At 35.7% G+C, this 23,574-nt stretch overlaps 1 protein-coding gene across 2 annotated transcripts in view; it reads left to right on the plus strand.

Moving 5' to 3' along the window:
• The window catches only part of usp32.S (ubiquitin specific peptidase 32 S homeolog), a 101,437-nt gene that overhangs the window by 30,174 nt on the left and 47,689 nt on the right, over window positions 1-23,574 (plus strand). For both annotated transcript variants that reach the window (XM_018249615.2, XM_018249617.2), the window contains exons 2-5: window positions 1,537-1,667; window positions 4,837-4,942; window positions 5,600-5,718; window positions 10,196-10,355. In XM_018249615.2, the coding sequence (XP_018105104.1) occupies window positions 1,537-1,667; window positions 4,837-4,942; window positions 5,600-5,718; window positions 10,196-10,355 (516 nt within the window). The remainder of the gene's footprint in view (window positions 1-1,536; window positions 1,668-4,836; window positions 4,943-5,599; window positions 5,719-10,195; window positions 10,356-23,574) is intronic.

Consider the following 23,574-nt stretch of genomic DNA (forward strand, 5'->3'; position numbering starts at 1 on the left):
ACCCCTTGTAGAGTATTAATGCCAAATCAAGCACGCGGATCTTGTCTGGGTCTGGATTCAATCCATTCCATCGCTTCTTCAGGTGAAAAGAAAAAATGTGATCTGTTGGTATCCATTATTTTGAGCTTTGCTGGGTACAGCATTGCGTATGACAGGTTCAAGTCTCTCAGTTTCCGCTTGACTGCTGTAAAGGAGTTACGTTGCTTTTGTAGTTGTGTGGAGCTATTTCATAGGTTTACACCAAAGTGCTATTATAAAGGAAGGGTTATAGCTCCCACCTTTTTAATGGCATCTATTTGCATCATTGTGGAAATGAGAAATGTCTACCTAGAGCTTTGCAAAGCTTTGGCAACGTGCTTTTGTGTGAAGTTATAAAAAGATACTTCTCTCAAGTGATACAGGAAATAGTTTTCTTAACTGCGTTTGGCTTCATGCAGAGTTAGAGACACTTAAGCATATATTTATTGGGTCTAAAAGGAAGAGGGTGCTGCTGAAAATGTAATAGCTATCTATTCATTCCATATAATGGCTGTATACAGTGCCAAATGGGCATGTCAAATTATAATAGCACAATGTCAGAATGCAACAATAGTCAAAAAGTTGTGTAATGCATCTTTTGTTAAAATGGTAGAGAAAAAACTCTGACCTGGAGTCATTTACATCTTAAAAGAATCTGTCTGCAGCAAATAAGAACAAATGTAGTATACAGCTCATTTACATGTAAGTTCATCCCCCAGCACCTGTATATCTGCTAAATAGTGCTAGTTGGGATTTCACTGAAGTGATGGAGTGTTTAAAAAAAGAGTAATCTCCCTGACCTCTGCTTGTTTTTGACTGCTGATGTCAAGGAGGTTCCAACATGGGCTAACAAAGGGTAGCCTTCAACCACAATGCCTCTTTATTGTGTTATCCATATTTTGATATAAACAGACAATGGCATTACTTTAGTTATTTGCAGCAGGGGAAAATTGGGTTGATGCACTCACATGTATCCTAAACTATCAGACAAAATATCTTCTAATCCAGTAAAAGTATTGAGGGAACATTAAAGTTCAGTAATTTCGATTTTTATAATACAGATGTTTTCCATTTAAATAAGGAGTCTGTTAACCTGCCACTATGTTTTTCGGAGAATGGATAACTAGAATACCCACACAGGCATAGTGGTTATACAAATGCAGCACACAGTGGGGGTCATTTATAAACACTGGGCAAATTCCTTGCAGCTGGCTGATTGGTAGCTATAGATTAGAGATTTTGCAAATTTTCCCAGTGTTTATAAGGTAGCCAAAGTTATACTCTGTTTCTGCTTACAGTTAAAGGGGACCTGTGACCTAAATAAATCCACATTTTTTTAAAGTTGCTGCCGCATGAGGAATGCATTATACAAACAATTAAACTGCATTACATTTTTTGTTAATGATCATTCTATTGTGTAGTGCTGTTTTGATTGTGTTAACGCAAGATATTGCACCCTGGTTTTTGTATTTAGAATAACGTGTTATGCTAATAATGTCTTTTGCTTTTAAAATGCAGTGACTGACGTTGAACTGAAAAGGCTGAAAGATGCCTTCAAGAGAACTTGTGGAGGTCCTTCCTACTACATGAATCAGCAGTGTTTTATAAGGGAAGTCCTAGGTGATGGGGTCCCCCCAAAGGTTGCTGAGGTAAGACGCTTAAATGCAGTTTAGAGGTTGAAAACCTCAGTGTTTCTCATTTAAATGGCTGTGTTCATGTAGTAAAGAAATGGTAAATGTGTTGCAGCATTTTATTTGGGTTTAAAGATCCTGACATTTTTTTTTCTTACTCTTAAATAACAATAAAAATATGTCTAAATATTAACACTAAGGAGCTTTTAAAATGGTTTCTCATTGCTGCCAGTGTCCATGGAAATGTAACTGAGGCACAGCACTTTCGTGAGGATGCTTTTGACCAAACCATATGTATTTCTCCTTGTTCTCTGTTTCATCTACATTGGTCCTTCTATAGAAGTAACCGTTAACTATCCTCTCTGTGGTGGTGAACAGACTATAGAAATGTTGAATAAAGTTTATTTTTGCATATAGTAGCTACTTTTATTATTTATATATTGTTAAAGGAACAGTTCAGTATAAAAATAAAAACTGGGTAAATAGGTTGTGCAAAATACAAATTGTTTCTAATATATTTAATTAGTCAAAAATGTATATATCTATAGCAGCTGGAGTGAGCAGATATCTAAAATAACAGAACCCAACTTCCTGCTTTCCAGCTCTCTAACTCTAGTTAGTCAGATATTTGAAGGGGGGCCACATGGGACATAACTGTTCAGTGAGTTTGCAATTTATCCCTATCATGCAGCTCAGTTTCAAAAGCAAACCTTTATGACCCATGTACCCCCCCCCCCAAGTCACTGATTGGTTACTGCCTGGTAACCATCAATAATCAGTGGAAACCAATCAATCAGTGGAAACCAAGAGAGCTGCAAAGCAGGAAGTAGTGTTGTGGCTATTATGTTAGACATCCAGTCACTCCAGCCTTTATAAAATACATTTTTGGCTAACTGTATTGAAAACATTTTTTATCTATTTACCCAGTTTTTATTTTAATACTGAACAATTCATTTAAACCTGGAATGTTTATAGACCCAGTAAGAATAATAGAATCCCTGTGATAAGCTGTAATGTTTAGATGCTGCTTCTGAAACCTGGTATAGTAAAAAACTGCCCCTTATGATTAAAGATTACCATTGAGACCTAGTACAGGGAGTCCTCGGGTTACATAAACCCGACTTACATACACCTCATACTTACATACGAAGACTATTACAGTAACGTAATGTGGTTTGATTGACCTTTATTAGCATTTAGCTTTATTAAACCACCTGCCCCAATCCCCTCTGGCATGTGTTGTCTACTGCAGAGCACAGAAAGGTAAAAATACATATGCACAGAAAGGTTAAAATAAATACTATGTTACGACAAACATCTATCTAAGTTGCAGTTGAATTGTTCAGTATAAAAATAAAAACTGGGGAAATAGATAGGCTGTGCAAAATAAAAAAAGTTTCTAATATAGTTAATTAGGCAAATGTAATGTATAAATGCTGGAGTGATTGTGTGTGTGTAACATAATAGTCATAGTTACATACATAGTTACATAGTTAAATTGGGTTGAAAAAAGACAAAGTCCATCAAGTTCAACCCCTCCAAATGAAAACCCAGCATCCATACACACACCTCTCCCTACTTCCACATAAATTATATATACCCATACCTATTCCAAATATATAACTTAGTATCACAATAGCCTTTTATATTGTCTGTCCAAAAAATCATCCAAGCCATTCTTAAAGGCATTAACTGAATCAGCCATCACAACATCACCCGGCAGTGCATTCCACAACCTCACTGTCCTGACTGTGAAGAACCCCCTACGTTGCTTCAAATGAAAGTTCTTTTCTTCTAGTCTGAAGGGGTGGCCTCTGGTGTGGTGATTATCTTTATGGGTAAAAAGGTCCCCTGCCATTTGTCTATAATGTCCTCTAATGTACTTGTAAAGTGTAATCATGTCCCCTCACAAGCGCCTTTTTTCCAGAGAAAGCAACCCCAACCTTGACAGTCTACCCTCATAATTTAAGTCTTCCATCCCTCTAACCAGTTTAGTTGCACGTCTCTGCACTCTCTCTCCAGCTCATTTATATCCCTCTTAAGGACTGGAGTCCAAAACTGCACTGCATACTCCAGGTGAGGCCTCACCAGCGACCTATAAAGAGGCATAATTATGTTTTCATCCCTTGAGTTGCTGCCCTTTTTTATGCAAGACAGAACTTTATTTGCTTTAGTAGCCACAGAATGACACTGCCCAGAATTAGCAACTTGTTATCTACAAAAACCCCTAGATCCTTCTCATTTAAGGAAACTCCCAACACACTACCATTAATGTGTATAACTTGCATTTATATTATTTTTGCCAAAGTCCATAACCTTGCATTTATCAACATTGATCCTCATTTTCCAGTTTGCTGCCCAATTTTCCAACTTAGACAAATCACACTGCAAAGTGGCAGCATCCTGCATGGAACCTATAATTCTGCACAATTTAGTATCATCTGCAAAGATAGAAACAGTACTTTCAATGCCCACCTCCAGGTCATTAATAAACAAGTTGAAAAGCAAGGGACCTAGTACAGAGCCCTTCGGTACTCCACTACTCATACATAACCCGGGGACTGCCTATAATCTATGTTTGTATGCAAGTGAACAGTAATGTTCGTGTACTACTTGTGAGAACACTTACACTGTGTGTATGTGATCAGATGCTGTGCCTAATGTAAATTGCTGGCTGGCTGTCTTTAGCACAGTGGTTTGGGAACAGATGTCTATATCTCTGTTGTTTGAAAAACTAATCCTGTGTATCATTCATATGTTTCTTTTTTAAATCATGGAGACTCCAAAGTTGAGCCTGGTCAGCAGCTGTATGTTATTCAAACTAAACTATAATTACAAGCCTGTTGGATTTGATTAATGTGTAAATTATTTTTAGTTCCTGTAGTCTTAAGCTATTTCTAAATTATGGAAAGATCCCTTATCCGGAAAAATCCAAGTCTTGAGCATTCTGGATAATAGGTCCCTACACCTGTAATTTAAAAAGTAAGGCTACTTGGAATGGGGTGTGGTGGAAGGATGAGCAAAAATAAAGATGGTCTATTTAAGAGAATAAATATATGGTATGATATTACCAAGAACACCTTTTGCTATCAGCTCTGCAAGCATTATTTATATAAGCTTATTTACAGTGCTGTAATGTTAAGATCTTGCAATCTGCAATAACCACTATTCTTTGTTCTTTTTTTAGGTTATCTACTGCTCATTTGGTGGAACCTCCAAAGGGTTACATTTCAACAACCTAATAGTGGGACTTGTCCTTCTAACAAGAGGTCGAGATGAAGAGAAGGCTAAATGTAAGAGCTTCTAACAACTACTGTTATGTGAAATATTTTCGTTAGTGTTGGCAACTGGATTGCATAGAGCAACTGTAGTTTGAATTTGCAAAGGATTAGAAGGCAGTATCCTAACAAATTAGTTATTTAGATTGTTTTCAGCTACAAAAAGATCATCTGGTATACCTATACTTTTTGTGTAAAATTGTACTGATAAAAACCAAGGCCTTGTAGTCTGTGCTGCAGTACCCTGCTTGCCTTATTGAAATTAAAAGGTGTTTCCCATAGCACCAAACTACCAAGTCCACATTGGCAAAGTTGTTTTCTCTTCATACCAGACATTCTGAAGAATAGAATCCTAAATTGATAGGACACAGATGTACCTCTGCTGCGTACAAAAGTATTTTGTAATAATCCTAGATATTTCTCAAAAGGTTTGTGCAACTTTGTAGTTTCCTGGGCCTCTCCAATTTAGCACTTAGTGTGTAGATTTCTACTTTTCAACAGGATTCAGTAGAGTTGCACAGTTTCCATTATTGATCAGTCACTGTTTTGCAAATCAGGAAGCTTCCTCAGCTTTTACATTAGAAATTAATAAAAGAAAATATGGTTTGTTTTTGTCTGTGTGTGTTAGGCAGGTTTCCAACATTAATATATTACATTAACACTTTTTTCCAGACATTTTTAGCCTCTTTTCAAATGAATCTGGTAGCTGTGTTGTACGAGAGGAAATGGAGAGTATGCTGTGCATGGTGGATGGAGAAGTTCCTTTGTCACTTAAGAAATGTTTTGCTGAGGTACGTTTCTTAACTGCTACTATTTTGTATTTAGAGTTTCTTGTAAACAACAGGACAAAGCTGTGCCAACATTGTATACTGATGCAGCGACTAAAGAAATGAAATCACTTTTGGGGGGTTATCAAGAAAGTATTTGATTAACCTGTCCTATCGTCTTTACATGTGTACTTTTAACTTAAAGGAATACTGTCATGATTTTTATAGTGTAGTTTTTATTTCTAAATTACATTGTTTACACAAATAATTCACTCTACCATATAAAATTTTATTTCTGAACCAACAAGTATATTTTTTTCGTTCTAATATTGGTGTGTAGACAGCCATCTGGGGTCATTTTGCCAGATCCTGTGCTTTCAAATACTTCAGGATGGTATTTCTTTCAGCCAGACTATTGTTCTTCCAACTTAGTGTAACTGAAGGAGTTGCAGTGGGACATGGATTTTTACTACTCAGTGGTATTCTCATATGTACCAAGGAGCGTTTATTTATTTCAATTTTTCTTTTTTTAAATGCTACGTTGCTGCTAAAACCTGTCAAAATCATGTAGAAATCAATAGCAGATGGTCCTTTTAACAATTGGAACATGTTTTTTTTATCTTCAGGGTTCTCGATAGTTTTGGGCAGTTTGCTCTGGTTTTCATTCAATAATCTGATAAATTTGAGTTTTTCGGGCGACAACTCAATAAATTAGAATTTTCGGAGCACCAATTTGAAAAAGTCACATGATTCAAATTAACGATTTTATCGCAACACCGATTTTATTGAGAATAATTATTGATATATTAAGGACATTCGCGTTTGGGAGTTTAGTCGTAAAGTGAGTAAAAAGTCGAGTTTTAGTAAAAATCCCCCTAAATATAATTTTTACTCGTTTTTTTTTTTGTGTAATTTAATTGATATGTATTTTAATAAATATTTTTTTATAATTATGAAAACATTGAAATACCTTTTAAGACTATATTTAACAAGCAGCAGTTGTTTACTTAACGGAGAATTCAACCCTTAACTAAAAAAACCCTACCCTACGTAGACCCCCCCCCCCGGTAAATGCCCCTAACTTTTTACTTACCCCATGGTGTACGTACATTCAGGGAGTGCAGTTCACCACAGTCTTCTTCCGGCGCTTTGGCAATTTCTGTCCATTTCGGTGCATGTGCAGTTGACACAAATAGGTAAATTGCTCCAACTGCGCATGCGCCAATTCGCCGGTCTCAGTCTCAGATTACCGAGGACCCGGAAGATGCTGCGGTGAACTGCGATCTGAATCTACACCGAGGGGTAAGTAAAAAGTTATGGGGGGGGCAGCTAGGCTGGGGGGAGGAGGGGGGGTCTACGTAGGGTAGGGCGATAGGGCTTTTTTTAGTTAAGTGTTGAATTCTCCTTTAATAACATTTCTAGTTTCAGCTAATAATCATTTGCCATTAGTATCTAAACTGCATGCTTCTTTGACCTCCATACTCGGTCAAGTACCTTTGCATCAGCCTCAATTTGTTCTGTCAGATTTGACCTTGCAGGTAATACCTAGTCCCTTTGTAAAATGTATAATGAAGCAATAGAATTCTTAATGAATCAGATAAAATTGAGCATAGGACTGGCCAGATATGGGATGACTTTGACGTAGTTGGCCAGTTTAAATATATTGCAATATATGGACAAACAATCCCTGTTTTGTTTAAAGGGTAAGGCATTTTTTAGTAGCAGTATGCACAAAATGTCGCTGTCTTAAATATATTGATAATGGGTTGAGTGCAGAGGACTCTTGTATTTGACTATATGTATTTTGTGGTCACAGCCTCATTGCACCCCCGCCTAATGGTTTTAAAAAATAGTGGTGAGCACAACTTTCCCTTGTTTGTTATACTTTAATATTATTGCCCACAAACCTAGAGAGATGAGTCATGACACTGATCTGTACTTCAGGACTTTAAAGATGAACCCAAAGGGGAATTACGCAGACAGTGTTACAGTTCATATCATAGATTAAATTCTATACCATTTATAAATAGGATAAACCTTTCAATTGACTATTTATATAGAATTTTATGCAAAAACTTTAGTTAATGCCATAGACTGTTGTTCTGCCATGTTTTCATTACAAACATGAAACCTTTGTGGAAAAATATTTTGGAGGATCACATGAAGCAGTATACCCCAAGACTGTCTGTTGAGCACGAGTGGAGCTCAAGTAGCACTGTCACTAATACCAGCATTAAAGCTATGTATACATGGATTTGTTTGTTTCCTGCTATCCAACCTTGAAACTCTTAAATGCCTTCTTGTACATATATGTCCCATTCACAACCTAGAAAGAATGACCCACAAGCTCATTGTTGTTGGAGTCCACACAATTTCAGCACATTGTGAACAATTTAGTGAATGCTCTGTGCTTTGTCATGTAATCGAATACCCTGGCAATTAATAAAACATTTACAGATCAGTATTAACGTTAAAGGGGTTGTATATCTAGTTGTAGCCCCTGGCACCCTAAAATATAGGACTGGTTATTATTTGCACTTACCCTTCTTGTACAATGTTTCTGATTGGGTCCTGCTGCAGAGAGAAGACAGTGTTGTAGTCATCAAAGTTGGGACTGCCTCATTGGCCAGGGCCAGCACAGACTATAAACTAGGGATAGTTTAAAAAATCCATTTTCAAAGTTGAAAGGGAATCTAACATAATTCCTAAACCTAGTGGGTTGATTTTACAAGGACAATGGTATACAGGGCATTTTGCAACATAGTTGTATTCACACAGCACCAATATTATCCTAATAAGTTGGAGGTGCAATCAGGAACACGACCCCAACCACAACACCCCCTGTAACATAACATGGATGCTGCACCAGACCCTGTAAAAATGCACACTCCTAATTCCAATAGCAAAACTTTATTCCAAATTCAAAAACAAACTGCATGTGAATCTGACTCATAAGTTAAACACATTTAAAAACATCCCGAACATGACCAGCTTAAACAAAATAAATCCCTGATAAACAAACCGGGATCGGTACCTTATGGTTCCCAATCTCCTGTGTACATCCAGATGCAAATACAATGTCAAGAATCTGATTTGACCATATTCACTGAAAATCCCCACATCAATTCAGAAGTACAAGTCCCTCAATTTAAAATAGCCACTATATAACTACCGGTTTAAGTCCATAGAGTGCAGTCAGGAGGAGGTCCCAGGTGAGGCTGCTGAAAAAGCCTTTGACTGGCGATACCCGGAGAGTGGAGCATAGTGTCCCCCTCAACATGGACCTCCTCCTTTATTGTATTTGCATCTGGATGCGCCCATGATATTGGTAACCATAAAGTTCGATCCAGGTTTGTTTTGGTTTTTAACTTATGAGTCACACAGTAATTTTTGTTTTTGAATAAAGTTTTGGAGTGTGCATTTTATCCATTTTATTTTACAAGGGAAGGTTGTGGTTTTTTTTATAATACAGTGCATTTGCCACCTGCATGAAATTACATTTAAAGGGGTAATTTCACCACTGTTGGACTGGGTTGCCAGGGGCCCACCAGAAAACCTTACTTTCCAAACTATTATTCCTCCTCCTCTCCTCACTTAACTTCTTTATTCTCCTAGTCTTTTATATCTACTTACTATATTCTTCCATTATTAAGCATTTTTCCCCATAACGAAATAGGGAATGACCATGAAATAAGCTAAATGCTTAGAAGCAGGAGGGCCCACTGACACCTGGGCCCACCAGGAGTTTTCCTGGTATCCTAGTCGGCCAGTCAGACACTGCCTTTCACCCTAAGAAATAATTCAAACGTATTTTCTATTGTGTTCGTTAAGCAAAATAAACTTTACGTAACTATATATATTATTTAAACCTTTGCTGCCCTCAAGCAAGCAGCAGCCATTTTGTGGACACCTTTGTAAAGGCAAGGTTCGTATCACCCCAAAATCTTGTTTATGTTCCCGGAATGGGGGACCATTGCCTACACCCATCATGCACAATAAGACAGTGAGGAGGGATGGGGAATTAGGGGAGTGCAGTGGCATCTAGGAAATGTGGAAAGGAAAGTGAAAGTAGCTGTCTGCTGTCAATGATTGACTGCTGAGATTTTTAAATGTCTTCATAACAGGTATGGATGTTTTAATTAAAATAAAATAATTGGGTTTCATGTTTAATTTGACAATGACGTTTATTATACATCTTTTATGTCTGGGTGACAGGTCCCCTCTAACAAAAGCCCTGTGTGCCATTGTAGAAAACAAACAGTTGCTCAAATATCTGTGACACATTCCTATCTTAATTTTCTTCAGGTTTCCACTTCAAAGATGGAAACTAAATGAAAACCACTGGCAGTATCCAGAATTACAATTTACTATATGCCACAAGTATAACATTGTTGCTAAAACAAATAATATTAAATGCACCATGTTCACATACAAAGTCTGCATAATCATTATTTTTAAATGTGACTTTGTCCCATAACACATTTTCATTTGAACTTTTCAGGGTGAAAAGGTGAACTATGAGAAATTTCGAAATTGGCTTCTGCAGAATAAGGATGCTTTCACGTTTTCTCGATGGTTGCTCTCTGGAGGAGTGTTTGTTACCCTTACAGATGATAGTGACACTCCAACCTTTTATCAGACTTTAGCTGGAGTTACACACTGTAAGTAATCTGAAATGTTACAGATATTTTTTTGTAGAAAGAGGCAGAGGCAGAATATATTTTTGAAGTATATATTTACTGCAAATATACTTAGTTGAAGAAGGTTGTTTTAAAAGTTTCTTAAATCTAGATCCGAAGGTCCATTTTGACTAACTCTTGTCTAGGACTATCTTTTTTTTTTTTTTTTAGAATAAAAGCAAGATAAATAGCAAAATAAATGGGCAATATCCAATCAGATCATAGAATGGAAATGTTCAGGGACTTGACTGTATAAGGACAAAACAATGCATTTTATTCATCCCGAAAGCTAGGGATATGCTGTAAAATCTGCTCCTTTGACAAGGTTTCTTTACACTATTTGGCCACTAACATGCTGTGTCAAAGTGGGATTATACATTCTGTAGGGCTGTCTATGGAGACCCATTTAGAGGAACTCATTAATGTGCTAATATGTTCTTTGCCAAATGGCATTTTCACACTTGATGAATCGATATCTGACCAATTTTCATCTGACTTACTTATAATGCATCATTTTGGTCACTGTATTGTACCTCAGTATTTCCAAAATGTGCATAGAAGAACTGGTGTTTGACATTATAAAATACCAAAGGGAAATAATGTTCTTGCAGTGGCTTGAAGCAATATGTGTATAGCCATCGGAGTAGGAGGTATAGAATCTTGGAGGCTTTTGGGGGGGGGCAATTAAGATTTTAGGTGTTTACTTGTCCTTCAAATCTGTAAAGTATTAAAGCATGGGGATTGCTAACAGCATTTTTCAGGTTCTTAATTCTACTTTGCTTCTAACATATACTCGTGCCTTGTAATATACATGTTATGCAGGACTTAATGTTGGCTTTAAATTAAAAATATTACAAAACTAAATTTCACTGTAGGTTTTATTAACAATGAAAGCCCTCAATTTCAAAGTGTCCCTATCTTGACAGAACTTTACCACATGGGTCGGCTCCGTTTTAGCAATTTTATTTTATTTTGTATGTTTACATCCTGAATAGTTCTGAGCACATTTTAAGCAGCCATCTGCTGAGATTAAAAATGAGTGCAAATGAAAATTGCAACCAGCAGCTCTGCATTTTTAAAATTATTTCAAGCTGAATGAAGGTATGAAAACCTAACAAAATTATATTTCAATGAAGAATAATTTTCTATAGAATGAGATTACTAGTTTAGCTATAGTTATCCACTGCAAATACAAGCTGATTACGAACGCTGGAGTTTTTTTTTCGGGTTATTCTATTCTAAGGTTACTTTGTGACTTTTAATTGGAAAAGACACTTGGCCATATTCTGTATGTCACATGTATTACTGAGCCAGAAATGGCACAGAAAGCTCTTCAATTCTTGCTAACTGTGCCAACAGAATCAAAGATTAAACAGAGTCCTTGTAGTTCTTTCCATTTGCCATTTCAGTCAATTCTCCAACTGGTGAAATGCGTGCAAAAATCTAAAGAAGTGAAGCTTACAAAAGAAGTGCAGGAAAAAAAAAACAGCAACAGATGTTATTTTTTCAAAATTTGTCACACCCTTTTCTGTGTTTTCACACTCCTTTTATAGATCACACATGTTGTCCATAACACATTTACTAGGTAAAGTTACCTCTTACCTTTCCACACTAAAACATACCATGTGCCAAGATTGTAACTCTCTATACTTCTAAAAAGTGCTGCAAACCTAAACACAGACGAACGATGAGTACTTACAAATGTTTAATTTTAACTGTATGCTTCTCAAAGTAATCGTTCATATACCATCTCCCGATTCCGGGTTTTCTAGATCAAAAAAAGAGGGTTATTTACTTAAACTTGACTTTTTTCTCATCTTATTAAAAAAAAAATTTGACCAAATTCCCAAACCCGAATGCCCTAAATTTACCAATAATATTTTTTGAAAATATCAGTGCAACATAATCGAGTTTCAGTTTGAATTGTGCAATTTTTTAAAATTGATGCTCTGAAAACTCAACTTTTTCGAGTTGTCGTCCTGATGCTCGAATTTATCAGATTATTGAACAAAAACCAGCATAAACATCCCGGGATAATCGAGAATCCTAGGTAAAAAACATGTTCCCATTGTTAAAGGGTTTTATCTGGAGTATTTTCGGATTTAAATTCGTAGTAGCTTTCGGAGCATAAAAGGGACATTTAAAGATTTTTTTTATACTATATGAAGCACATTTATTGTAGAAAACTCAAATTGGGAGCTGGCATAAGTAATAAAAGTTTCCTTTGAGAAGTATACAGTTAATATTAAACATTTGTAAATACCCTTCATTCCTCTGTGCTAAGGTATGCAGCACTTATTGGCAGTATATAGCAACTTAAAGCTTGGCACACTGTATCTTTTGATGTGGAAAAGAAAGGGGAAACTTTACTTTGCAAATGTGGTATGAACAACGTGTTATTTATAAAATGAATGTGATAACACGGAAAGTGTGTGACAAATTTTGAACAAATACTGTTGGTGACTTTGCCTGAGCTTCTTTTGTAACCACTGTTTCACATAATTTTTGCACTAACTGTGCCAACAAAGCATAAAAAGTACACTTTTTTTCTAACTACAGGTATGGAATCCGTTATCCAGAAAAATGTCGTGGAAAGGCCTTCTGCCATAAACTGCGTTTTATCAAAATAATCCAAATTTTTAAAAATGATTTCCTTTTTCTCTGTTATAATAAAACAGTACTTTGTACTTGATCCAAACTAAGATATAACAATCCTTATCAGTAGTAAAACAAACTTATTGTTTTTTTTTATTGTTTACATGATTTTCTAGTAGATTTAAGGTATGGAGATCCAAATCATGGAAAGATCTGTTATCTGGAAAACCCCAGGTCCTAAACATTGTGGATTACAAGTCCCAAACCTTTACCACAATTTGATATGATAGATTCTCCTTAGCAGAACACCTTCTACACTGGCTTATGTTGATTCTATCCACTCTTATCTTCTTACGTTCTCAGTCTTTTCACGTCACCTTAAGAAGATCTGTAATATCCTTAGGTGATTACTTGCCTCACTGCATTATCTCTACTCCGTGTTGTTGAAGAGAATGTATCATGAATCTGGTGATGTGAAATGCACTGGTGAACATCCTTATATCATGGCAAATACCAAAAACCCCTTCTCAGTAAAATGTGAGAAGTATGGTATGTTTTTTCTGTTGCAAGCCAGCACAAGTCATCCCTATAGGTAGGTCCCCACTGTTTTATCCTAACAGCATAGGTTCATTGAAATGTGTAAAGGTAACATTGTACCAATGTGAATGATGTGTTTTTAGTGGTTATGTTTATTTTTTATCAGACCATTAGTTCTGTGTTCTGTTCAGGTTTTAGGTGAATATATGTTGTTGTTCAGAGCAGTGTATTTTGAATTGTTAGCTGGTTTTCTTCAGTTTGGCTTAAATTTATAATGTGAGGTTATTTTATGTAGCACATGTCAAGGCTTTGTTAATAAGACTTAAGTATTTCTTTTGCATTTGTGTTTTTTTTTTTTGCTTGTGATTCTTCTTGATAGTTGTTTTGGTTATGTCTGAATTTTGCAGACCTGTAATGTTACATAGTTTCATAGTTAAATTAGGTTGAAAAAAGTCCATCAAGTTCAACCCCTCCAAATAAAAAACCCGGCATCCGTACGCACACCCTGCCATACCTTCATATAAATTATATATACCGATATCTATACTAACTATAGAGTTTAGTATAACAATAGCCTTGTTGTCATTAAAAGGAGCAAGGATTATAATCACATTATATTCCAAATCAAAATATGAATAAAATTGTATCATATTTGTGTTATTCCTTTACAGACAGTGAAGAAAAGGGAAAATTAGGCTGTTCCAAAAAATAGCAGTGTCTGCATTCTTCTTTACAAACTCAATGTTTCACGGAAAACTGTTTCAAGATTTTGCTTTCCTTTGAATCACTGAACTAATATTTAGTTGTATAACCAGGGTTTCTGAGAACTGCTGCATATCTGTGTTGTATGGAGTCCACCAAATTCTGGCACCTGTTACATTCCACAATTCTTTTGCATTTCATGGTTTTGCATCAGTTTTCTTTTGGATTAAAGGAATTGTTCAGTATGAAAATAAAAACTGGCTAAATAGCCCATGCAAAATAAAAATGTTTCTAATATAGTTAGCCAAAAATGTAATGTATAAAGGCTGGAGTGACTGGATGTCTTACATAATAGTCAGAACACTACTTCTTGCTTTGCAACTTCCTTGGTTTCCACTGATTGGTTACCAGGCAGTAACCAATCAGTGACTTAAGGGGGGCACATGAGTCATAACTAGCTTTTGAATCTAAGCTGCATGCTAAGGATCAATTGCAAACTTACTGTTATGTTATGACCCATGTTGCCCCCCCCCCCCTTTTCAAGTCGCTGACTTACTCAGAGTTAGAGAGCTGAAAAGCAGGAAGTAGTGTTCTGCTCTTTTATGTTAGACATCCAGTCACAGCTTTTATAGATTACATTTTTGGCTAACTATATTAGAAACTTTTTTTTTATTATTTTGCACAGCCTTTAACCCAGTTTTTGGTTTTATACTGAACTGTTCCTTTAAGGTCATCTGAGTGGGCTGGCCACTCCAGAACATCAATCTTGTTGGTCTGGAACTAAGATGTTGGCGATAAAAAGAGTATTTATCAATGGGTAAAAGTGAAAGTTTATCCTTTGATAAATACACCTTTCAAAATCCCATAGAAATGAATGGAGAGTGGCGGAATTTCACTCCATCGGCCTGTGGCGATCTCTAACTTCACTATTTGATAAATATACCCCAATGTGTTCTTTGGCAAATTGTAACCGCTGCAGCACGTCTTTTGTTCAACAATTGGACTTTGCTGGGGCTTCTTGCCGATAGCTTGGCTTAGCTTGGGGTAGATGCTATCTATATAGTAAGAGCTTTAATACATAAATTAAAGACATGCAAAGATTCTCACTTAAAAATGTATTTGTGCATTTTAACCACAGCAGAATTGCATATTCACACATTTACAAACACACCACAGTGCATTGTCTCCCCCCCCCCAGTCTGCCTAGCTTGTATTAGCCACACCCTCCTGACGCATTTCGCACTATTGGGCGCTTCATCAGAGGAGGTGTGGCTGGTACTGGTCATGTCCCTTAAATACCTGTGATTTTGTTTTATACAGGTTCCGGGGCTACCCATATAGCTATCATCATTAACTCTTACCACTTAGCTTATAACCTATTCTATTCCATTCTGAGCTGTTGGCCTCTACAGTTCCCCATAGTGAATTCTAGAAAAATCATTTTCCATCCTCAAGATACGGAACATGACCATTAAAAAGATTACCATAGTTGCAATAAAATAAATCGGTGCATAATAATAAAAGTGCTTGAGTGCCTATTATTCTATAAATTACATAATTTACTTCCATAAAAATCAGTGTGTTATCAAATTCATAAATAGTCCAAACTACCAAATTTCATGAGACATTAAAAACAATATTATTAACTCCATAATGATGTAAGAAATGGGTTTTAGTTCAAAATGACTGTTTATTCCCTCAGGTATAATTGTCCCTAATTTAAAAATCTAATTTGACTCTAGTCTTAATAATTTAGTGGTTATATTGCCCCCACTGTTTTCATTTATACTGTCAATGCCAAACATTTTAATTTTTTGAGTTAATCTTTGGCCTGTTGATAAAAAACTCTCTCATCTGTACAGTTCCGATATATTCTCACTAGTTGGGCATATGGGATAGAATTTACTGTAGGTGGTGAAAAGAGTCTTTTCTCAGAATAGTATTCCCAGCTATTTCTTTCCTGTACAATTTAGACATCACTACATTATTTTCCACATAAAAAGTCAAATCAAGAAAATCAATATTGTTAACATGATGTTGCATGGAAAACTTAATATCATAGGGATTTTCATTCACATAATTTAGAAATCCCCTCAGGTCATCTTCCAGGCTACTCCATACCATGATGACATCGTCTATATAACCATACCATCCCACTATGTCATCATCATATGGATTGGCTGCCCCAAAGATGTACTCATCTTCCCACATTGCCATAAACAGGCCGGCATATGAGGGCGCAAATTTTGTCCCCATAGCAGTACCTGTTATCTGGTGGTATATTTGGCCATTAAAGGACATGGTTATGTGACAAAATAAATTCAATTGCTTCCAACAAAAAATCAATTTGTATTTCGGATTGCAAAATTTTTTTTAAAAATGTATTCACTGCCCTTAACCCATCTACATGAATTATTCGGGAATACAAGGATTGTACATCCAAGGTTACCCAGACATATTGTTTTTTCTATGCTAAAGTGCTGATTTTGTGCATAGCATCTTGGCTATCTCTCAAATATGCTGGCATAGTAACCACCATTTCTTTTAAGAAACAGTCAAAATACTCACTCAGACATTCGCTCAAACTCCCAATTCCGGAGACTATCGGTCTGCCGGGTGGTTTAAACGCATCTTTGTGCACCTTTGGTAATGCATATATATGTGCCATAACTGGATATTCACGCTATATGAAATTGTTTTCTGTTTCATCTAAAACCCCACATTCTTTTGCATATAGTAACATTTCTTTCATTTCTTTTTTTATGTGCGTCTAATGGGTTTTTCTTTAAGCATTCATAGGTATTTTCATCTTTCAAGATCTCTTCAACCATATTTATATAGTAATTTTTATCTAAAATGACCACTTTGCCACCTTTATCTGCCCTTTTTATACAGATTTGGTCATTTTTCTGTAATTTACTTAACGCCTTTTTTTGCTTATAAGAAATGTTACCCGTATATATGTAATTCAACGATCTATGAGAGAAAATCTTAGCTTAATCTTGTTCTGCTGCTTTTCTATACATTAGAATACCACTTCCTGGGGGGGACATTTGGTTGAAAATTTTAATTTGGTTTTAAACCACTATGCATAATTGAAATATTTTTATCTTCTCTCTCTGTTTAATTTACTTCTCCTTCTTTCTGACATTGCTCCGTAAATTTAATAATTTCTATTTCCTGTGCATTAAAATCTGACTCCATAATATTATCCTCAAATGAAACATCTGAATTCAATCTCTCTTTTTTTTATCTGAAGTTTTTTTTTTTTAGAACAATTTTTCTAATAAATTTCTGCACATCAATATAAGCATTAAATTGTCTCATTTCAGCAAAAGGGCAGAAATTTAATCCCTTTTGTGCCATACAATAAATCAATGTTGCTAAATAAATCTTGAGATTCAGCATCTTGTTGTTCACCTTAAATTCGTGTCTTGACTTGTTGTTCGGATTAAATTATCTTTGTTGCTTAGGACTGGGCTGTCCCAGCTCATATATCATAAAGACAGGCATGCTATTATCATCCTCATCGTGCCCTGTTGACAACCAAGTCATTATGTTGACAAGACCTGTCTGAACCGATGTTGGAACAACCAGTATTTCATGTAAAGGTACTTTGAAAGCTGCACCAATTGTGAGGATTATGACTTGACATAGCATACAAATTATGATCTTTACAGTGATTTAAAAAAAAAAGTGCCATCATTTTAATTTGTTTACAACAGCTTTATTTGCTATAGAACACCATTTACAATATATTATTTTCACTTTGCATTGTGTAGACTGGATGCTTATGCATATTTATTAGAACACACACACACCCATACCTCCGAACTGTCCCTTTTTCGGAGGGACAGTCTCTCTTTTGACAGCTGAACATGCAGTCCCTCATTTGTACTGGAAAGTCCCTGTTTTCTCTGCAACTAAGATACTTTGTAACAATTTTGAGACAAAAAAAAACAGCTTAGATAAGGAGAAATATTTTCAAACTTATATAACCTGCCAAATTTTGTAAAATGTACATGATAATTAGGGGGTGTGACCACATAAAGGGGCGTGGTCAAAAAATTTGCTGTGCTATGTGCCAAAAAAATTTGTGTCCCTCTTTTTACTTCCAAAATGTTTGGAGATATTGGAGATATGCACACACCATCCTTTCTCTGCATTTCTCTATACCCCATACCTCGGAAGAATTATTCCTTCTAGATGCAGAGAATACTAACCCACTCCAATATAAAAATGATGTGTATCACTGGTTGTGTGTGAAGGGTTTATTAGTTTAGGAAAGGGATGTCTCGTGGTCCTCTGAGCTGAGCTCTCCTCCTGTCTTTGACTGTGAATGCCTGATTGATTTACATTGGAGCAGAGGCAGCAACCACGCACAGTAGACACATCTTTGACTGTCTTCCCTGTCAAAGAGAGGAGAGCTCAGAAAAGGGGGTAGCTGAAAAGAGTTGCTGTTTTAGCTTGTGATCTAGAAACTACGTGATACTCAAAGCAGGGGAAATGTATGTTATTCTGGGGCCTTATAATTAAAAGCATAATTATAATGTAACAAAAAAAAGAACAGAACTCTGTAACTCATGGCACACAAGGCATATTGTCTACCAGCATTTTTCGCCTGGTTAAGAATCGTTCAAACCTGCCTTTGAAGCCGGTCTTTTTTGTTTTCTGTCATGTCGTTTCCATTAAAGCAAATGACTGGCTACTTTACTGTGTTCTGGCACTTCTCTGAGATTTACGCCATACATGCAATGAGTCCTAGGGGCAGATTTATCAAGGGTCAAATTTCGAAGTAGTGGGAGTTTTTCACATAACTTCGAGATTTGAGTAAAAAAAAAAGACCAACTGAAAGTAAAAAAAAAAAAAATCAAAGTTTTCTTTCCTGGTGAATAGGCTGTATTCAATCGTTCGAACCAAAGTAAGATTGTATTCGATCTAATTTGATTCAAATTATTTAAAAAAATAAAAAAAAAAGTTTGATTCCACCAATTGACTCCAAATAGGTTCTAGGAGGTCCCCTATAGGCTAAAACAATTCTGCAGGTTTTAGATGGCAAATGGTTGAAGTTTTAAAGAGAAGCGTATATAATAAATCTCAATATTTGAATTTTTAAATTTTTTTCAAATCGAATTTGGACTATTCCCTAGTCAAAGTACACAAAAATAGCTTGAAATTCAAATTTTCAATTAGACCCTTGATAAATCTGCCCCGTTGTTTGTGTAAAGAAGTACTTGCAGATCAAATCCCCTGTGCTTCTCATTGTTGTAAATAGTAGAAAATATTTGATGAATAAAGTCTCTTGAAGTTTTACCCGTGAGTGTTCCTAACCCTGTGAGTGCCGCATCCTGCTTTATGTTCTATATATCCTTTATGCTGGCACCTGGGCAAAAACCTAGTCAACGGGTGTGCATCTTGGATTTGGGAATATATATATCACCACAGCAATAACTCAGAACTTACAGGACTTGCTTAAAAAATGAAAAAATCCCTTTTCATATGCAAAATCAACATTTCGGTCACATATTCAGACCTTTATCAGGCTGTGATTATCTTGATAAAGATCTGAATATGGGACCGAAAAACATAGATTTTGCACAATATTTTTTTTTTAAGCAAGTCCTGTGAGTGCTGAGTTATTGCTGTGAATGTGCTTGCTGAACTATCCCTTGGCACCTAGGCAGTTGGTGGATTCTTTTTGTGTCTACCCTCCCCCTACCTGACTGTGACAATCACAAGTGTGTGTGCAAATGCGTGTTATTCAGTATTTGCATTAGCCTGATCAGGACTTGTAGGTGGTGTTGATTCAGGCGAATTGGGAGACATTTTTTTCAGTGTCCCAATAATATATGTTTGTGTTTTTGCATAGAACAATGGACGTCTTGGAGAAAAGTGATCCGTTTTTGTTTAATGTGTAGTATTTTATAGGCTTAGGGCTATGGCACATGGTGTTTTCTCTGCCAGTGTGAAAATGTTGGCAGAGAAAAGGCCAATCTGCATCTGTCCTGTATACAGTGTCAGGAATAAATAAGATTTACTGTCATGAGGTTTATGTAACCTAGTAATTGCTTAGGTTTACATTTTTTATTCTTTGGCCAAAATCTGCCTTGTGTGTGCAGTGACAGGCATGTCTCATTCGTTCTTTTCCCTTCACTGGATAGATGCAAGGTATATTGGCCATAGTTTAACTCAGTATTCCATTTACCTTATAAAATGAAGTGTAAGAAAAAAATAGAAATAATATCACAGTGGGCATCATGCCTATTCTATTTATAGCTCAGCAGATTTTGTAATATTGTAAAGTGTCTGTTTGTCTGAGCCATATATATGCATGCATCTGTTCATTCTATATTCACTTGCTTTCTAGCTATAAGAAAATTATGCAGCAGGGAAAAGACTGAAGATGTATAACAACTGTAAAACATTAAAAAGAGATTTCTGCTGGCCTGTAATATTGGAGGTTGATGTGCTTGGGGTTCCTGTAATTAAGGTGTTTATATAGTATATATTTCTCTTCTGGTGGAAAAACAAAAGGGTTTGCTATCGGTTCTTTCAAACTCTGACCCATAATTATTGGCCCATGCATATTGAACATTTCACTGCACTGCCCAAAGCAATTGATATTACAGGGAAAGTTTGTTTTCTTTGGGAGCATGTGTCTCCTTTGTCTAGATATAGCTTGCATAATAAGGTTTGTGTAAAAATAAATTTTGCCTTTAAAGAGTGTACTATGCAGCCTGCATTTCTCAAAAGAGATAGCTCGTCCGTGTTGGCTGATAATGTGCATTTATATTATTACACAGCATTTCTTTTAATATTTATCTTCAAGAATTTGCATTTCATATATCCTGCTTCTATCATATCATTAGGGAGGGAGTATACTTCTATGAAAAACAAAACATTTATATCTCTAAAACCATAGAAAAATAATAAACTTGTTTGGAAATTACATGTACAGTATTTAACATTTGCTTTAAAAAAAAAATTAGGGTTTTTTCTTTAATTTGATTTTCAGGGTAGAAATAAAAGTGTACAGAATATTTAACATGACCGTTTTCTGTACACAATTGCCAAATGGACGTTGGGCTTCATGTATTGAATGCCAAACTGACCATCGCTGGGCTAGTGCTTAACAATTGGCAATAACCTGAAATGAGCAGGGTTCTGTTTCTTCATTCACCCAGTAATCATGAACGGACACCAGTATGATTATAGGATAAGTGGATTTGTCCATGCGTCTCACTGGAATTAAACAGATAGAGACCTATTGTGAGTAAAAGATAACTTGGCCTATTTCAAGGCACACACATCACTAGAAACTAGACTATATAGTCAATAAAAAGACAAGTTAGCTGCATATGTCTTACCTCTTGTTTTCTTCACACTAATACAACAATATTGGGGAGGCAGCATGTATAAGAATTAGAGCTGCTCCCATTATCAGAGTCTGCCATCCGAAGTAAGCCAACATTTTTGCTTTATATCTGCACAATATGGACATTTTTGTATAACTGGATACAATACTGGATTGTTTTAATTGCTTTGCTTTTGCATTTGGGGCACTTTGAAAGATAGAGACAGTTGCTAATGGATAATCCTGCTTCTTCACCGACTATAATATATTACCTAATCTATTCTCTCTTTGCTAAACTCCCCTGCTCTTTACAAATATTGAATTCAAGTATCTGCTCCTAGGCCAAATCCATCTTGTCCATTTTGCTTCCAGCCTTGTTAAATTGGGATTCTCTTTATGATATGATATGAGACATTTTACACCTTGCCTTAGCTAGACTTTCAGTTTTTGTTAGTTTATTCATTTAAGCACCTTGTATTATATAGGGAAACCAGTAACTGCAAGAAGACACAGTACTGGTTCCCAATTAGTTGGTTAAATAACTCTGCCCTTTGTAAAGAATATGAACGGCTCCAGCCCTTCATTCATTTGCATTACACACACATAGTCCTACTCCCACTGCTTGGAAAGCTTTAAAAGAGACAGATTTTCTTAGCCAGCAAATTATTTCATCAGTGAAAAATCATTTTCTCTAAATACACTGAAGTAGAGACATTGTTTAATTGATCTATAATGGGACTCTAAAAATGTATTATTTCGAATTTAAGCAACATTGATATTATAAGTCATTGCCTCTTTTAGAGGGATCAAAGCTTTATCTCTCTCTGTATCAAAATACAAAATGTAGTGATCCTTATCTGTACAACATTTTGCCAGTGTTCTTTATTATTTAAGTGACATTTTATATATTCTACTTTTTGAAGTTGGTCTAATTACTGTTTGAATATTTTAAAACCTGAAAGTGATCTTGCATTTTGTATATCGTTTTTCTAGAAAGCAGAATGTTTATATGTGAAATAAACAAGTGTTTATATGAATTGGCTGCAGTGTAGCCATGGGGACAGCCTTCAGTCAAAAAAAAATAAAAAATAAAATGTCACAGGTTACATACAAGGGTGTTTGTCCTTTAGTGTTAGTCCTTTAGATTTGAATAAAATGGTATGATGGGTATAGTACCATGGTAACGTGTAAAAAGTGACACATACAGTGTATGAATGTATATTATATGATAAGACCTTTATCAAAAGAGGTGGCTTTCACAAAACCGCAATCGGAGCCAATGATCATCTGCAGATGACATAAAGCTATACCTGAAGTATGTGTTATTGTATATAGCATAATATATGCTTATTATATCCGGCGCTGCACATTTTTACATAATAAAAATATTAAAATATATAAATTATTATTAAATCAATAACAAAGGTCACAACATTTAAGTTGCTATTACATGGTAATTTAATTAAGTAAACTCAAACAGTGTTAACTGTTTTTTGTAGTGTTACATTTTAAATGAAAGGGCTGTTTAAATGAACATTGTCACAAGGTGCAGATACAGATTGCTAGTGCCAGGCAACAGTGACTGCAATACAAGTAAACCTGCATGATCCCTACACTCCTCAAAAGCAGCAAATAAATTAATGCTATGTCTATCCCAGTTTCCAGGTATTAAATCTATAGTAAACCTGTTGTTTCAGAGACAGACCAAGGACTATTCCAATTACAGGAAAGCAATTATGTTGTTACCCATAAAGGATAAGTAACCTTAAATAACCTTAAAGAAGCAGTAACACCAAAAACCGAAAGTGTATAAAAGTAATTAAAATATAATATACTGTTGCTGTGAACTGGTAAAAGCTGTGTGTTTGCTTCAGAAAGACCACTATAGTTTATATAAACAATCTGCTGTGTAGCCATGGGGGCAGCCATTCAAGCTGGAAAAAAGGAGAAAGGGCACAGTTTACATAGCAGATAACAGATAAAACACCATTGTATTGGACAGGACACTGTTAT

This window comes from Xenopus laevis, chromosome 2S, assembly GCF_017654675.1.
Source record: "Xenopus laevis strain J_2021 chromosome 2S, Xenopus_laevis_v10.1, whole genome shotgun sequence".
NCBI lineage: Eukaryota > Metazoa > Chordata > Amphibia > Anura > Pipidae > Xenopus > Xenopus laevis.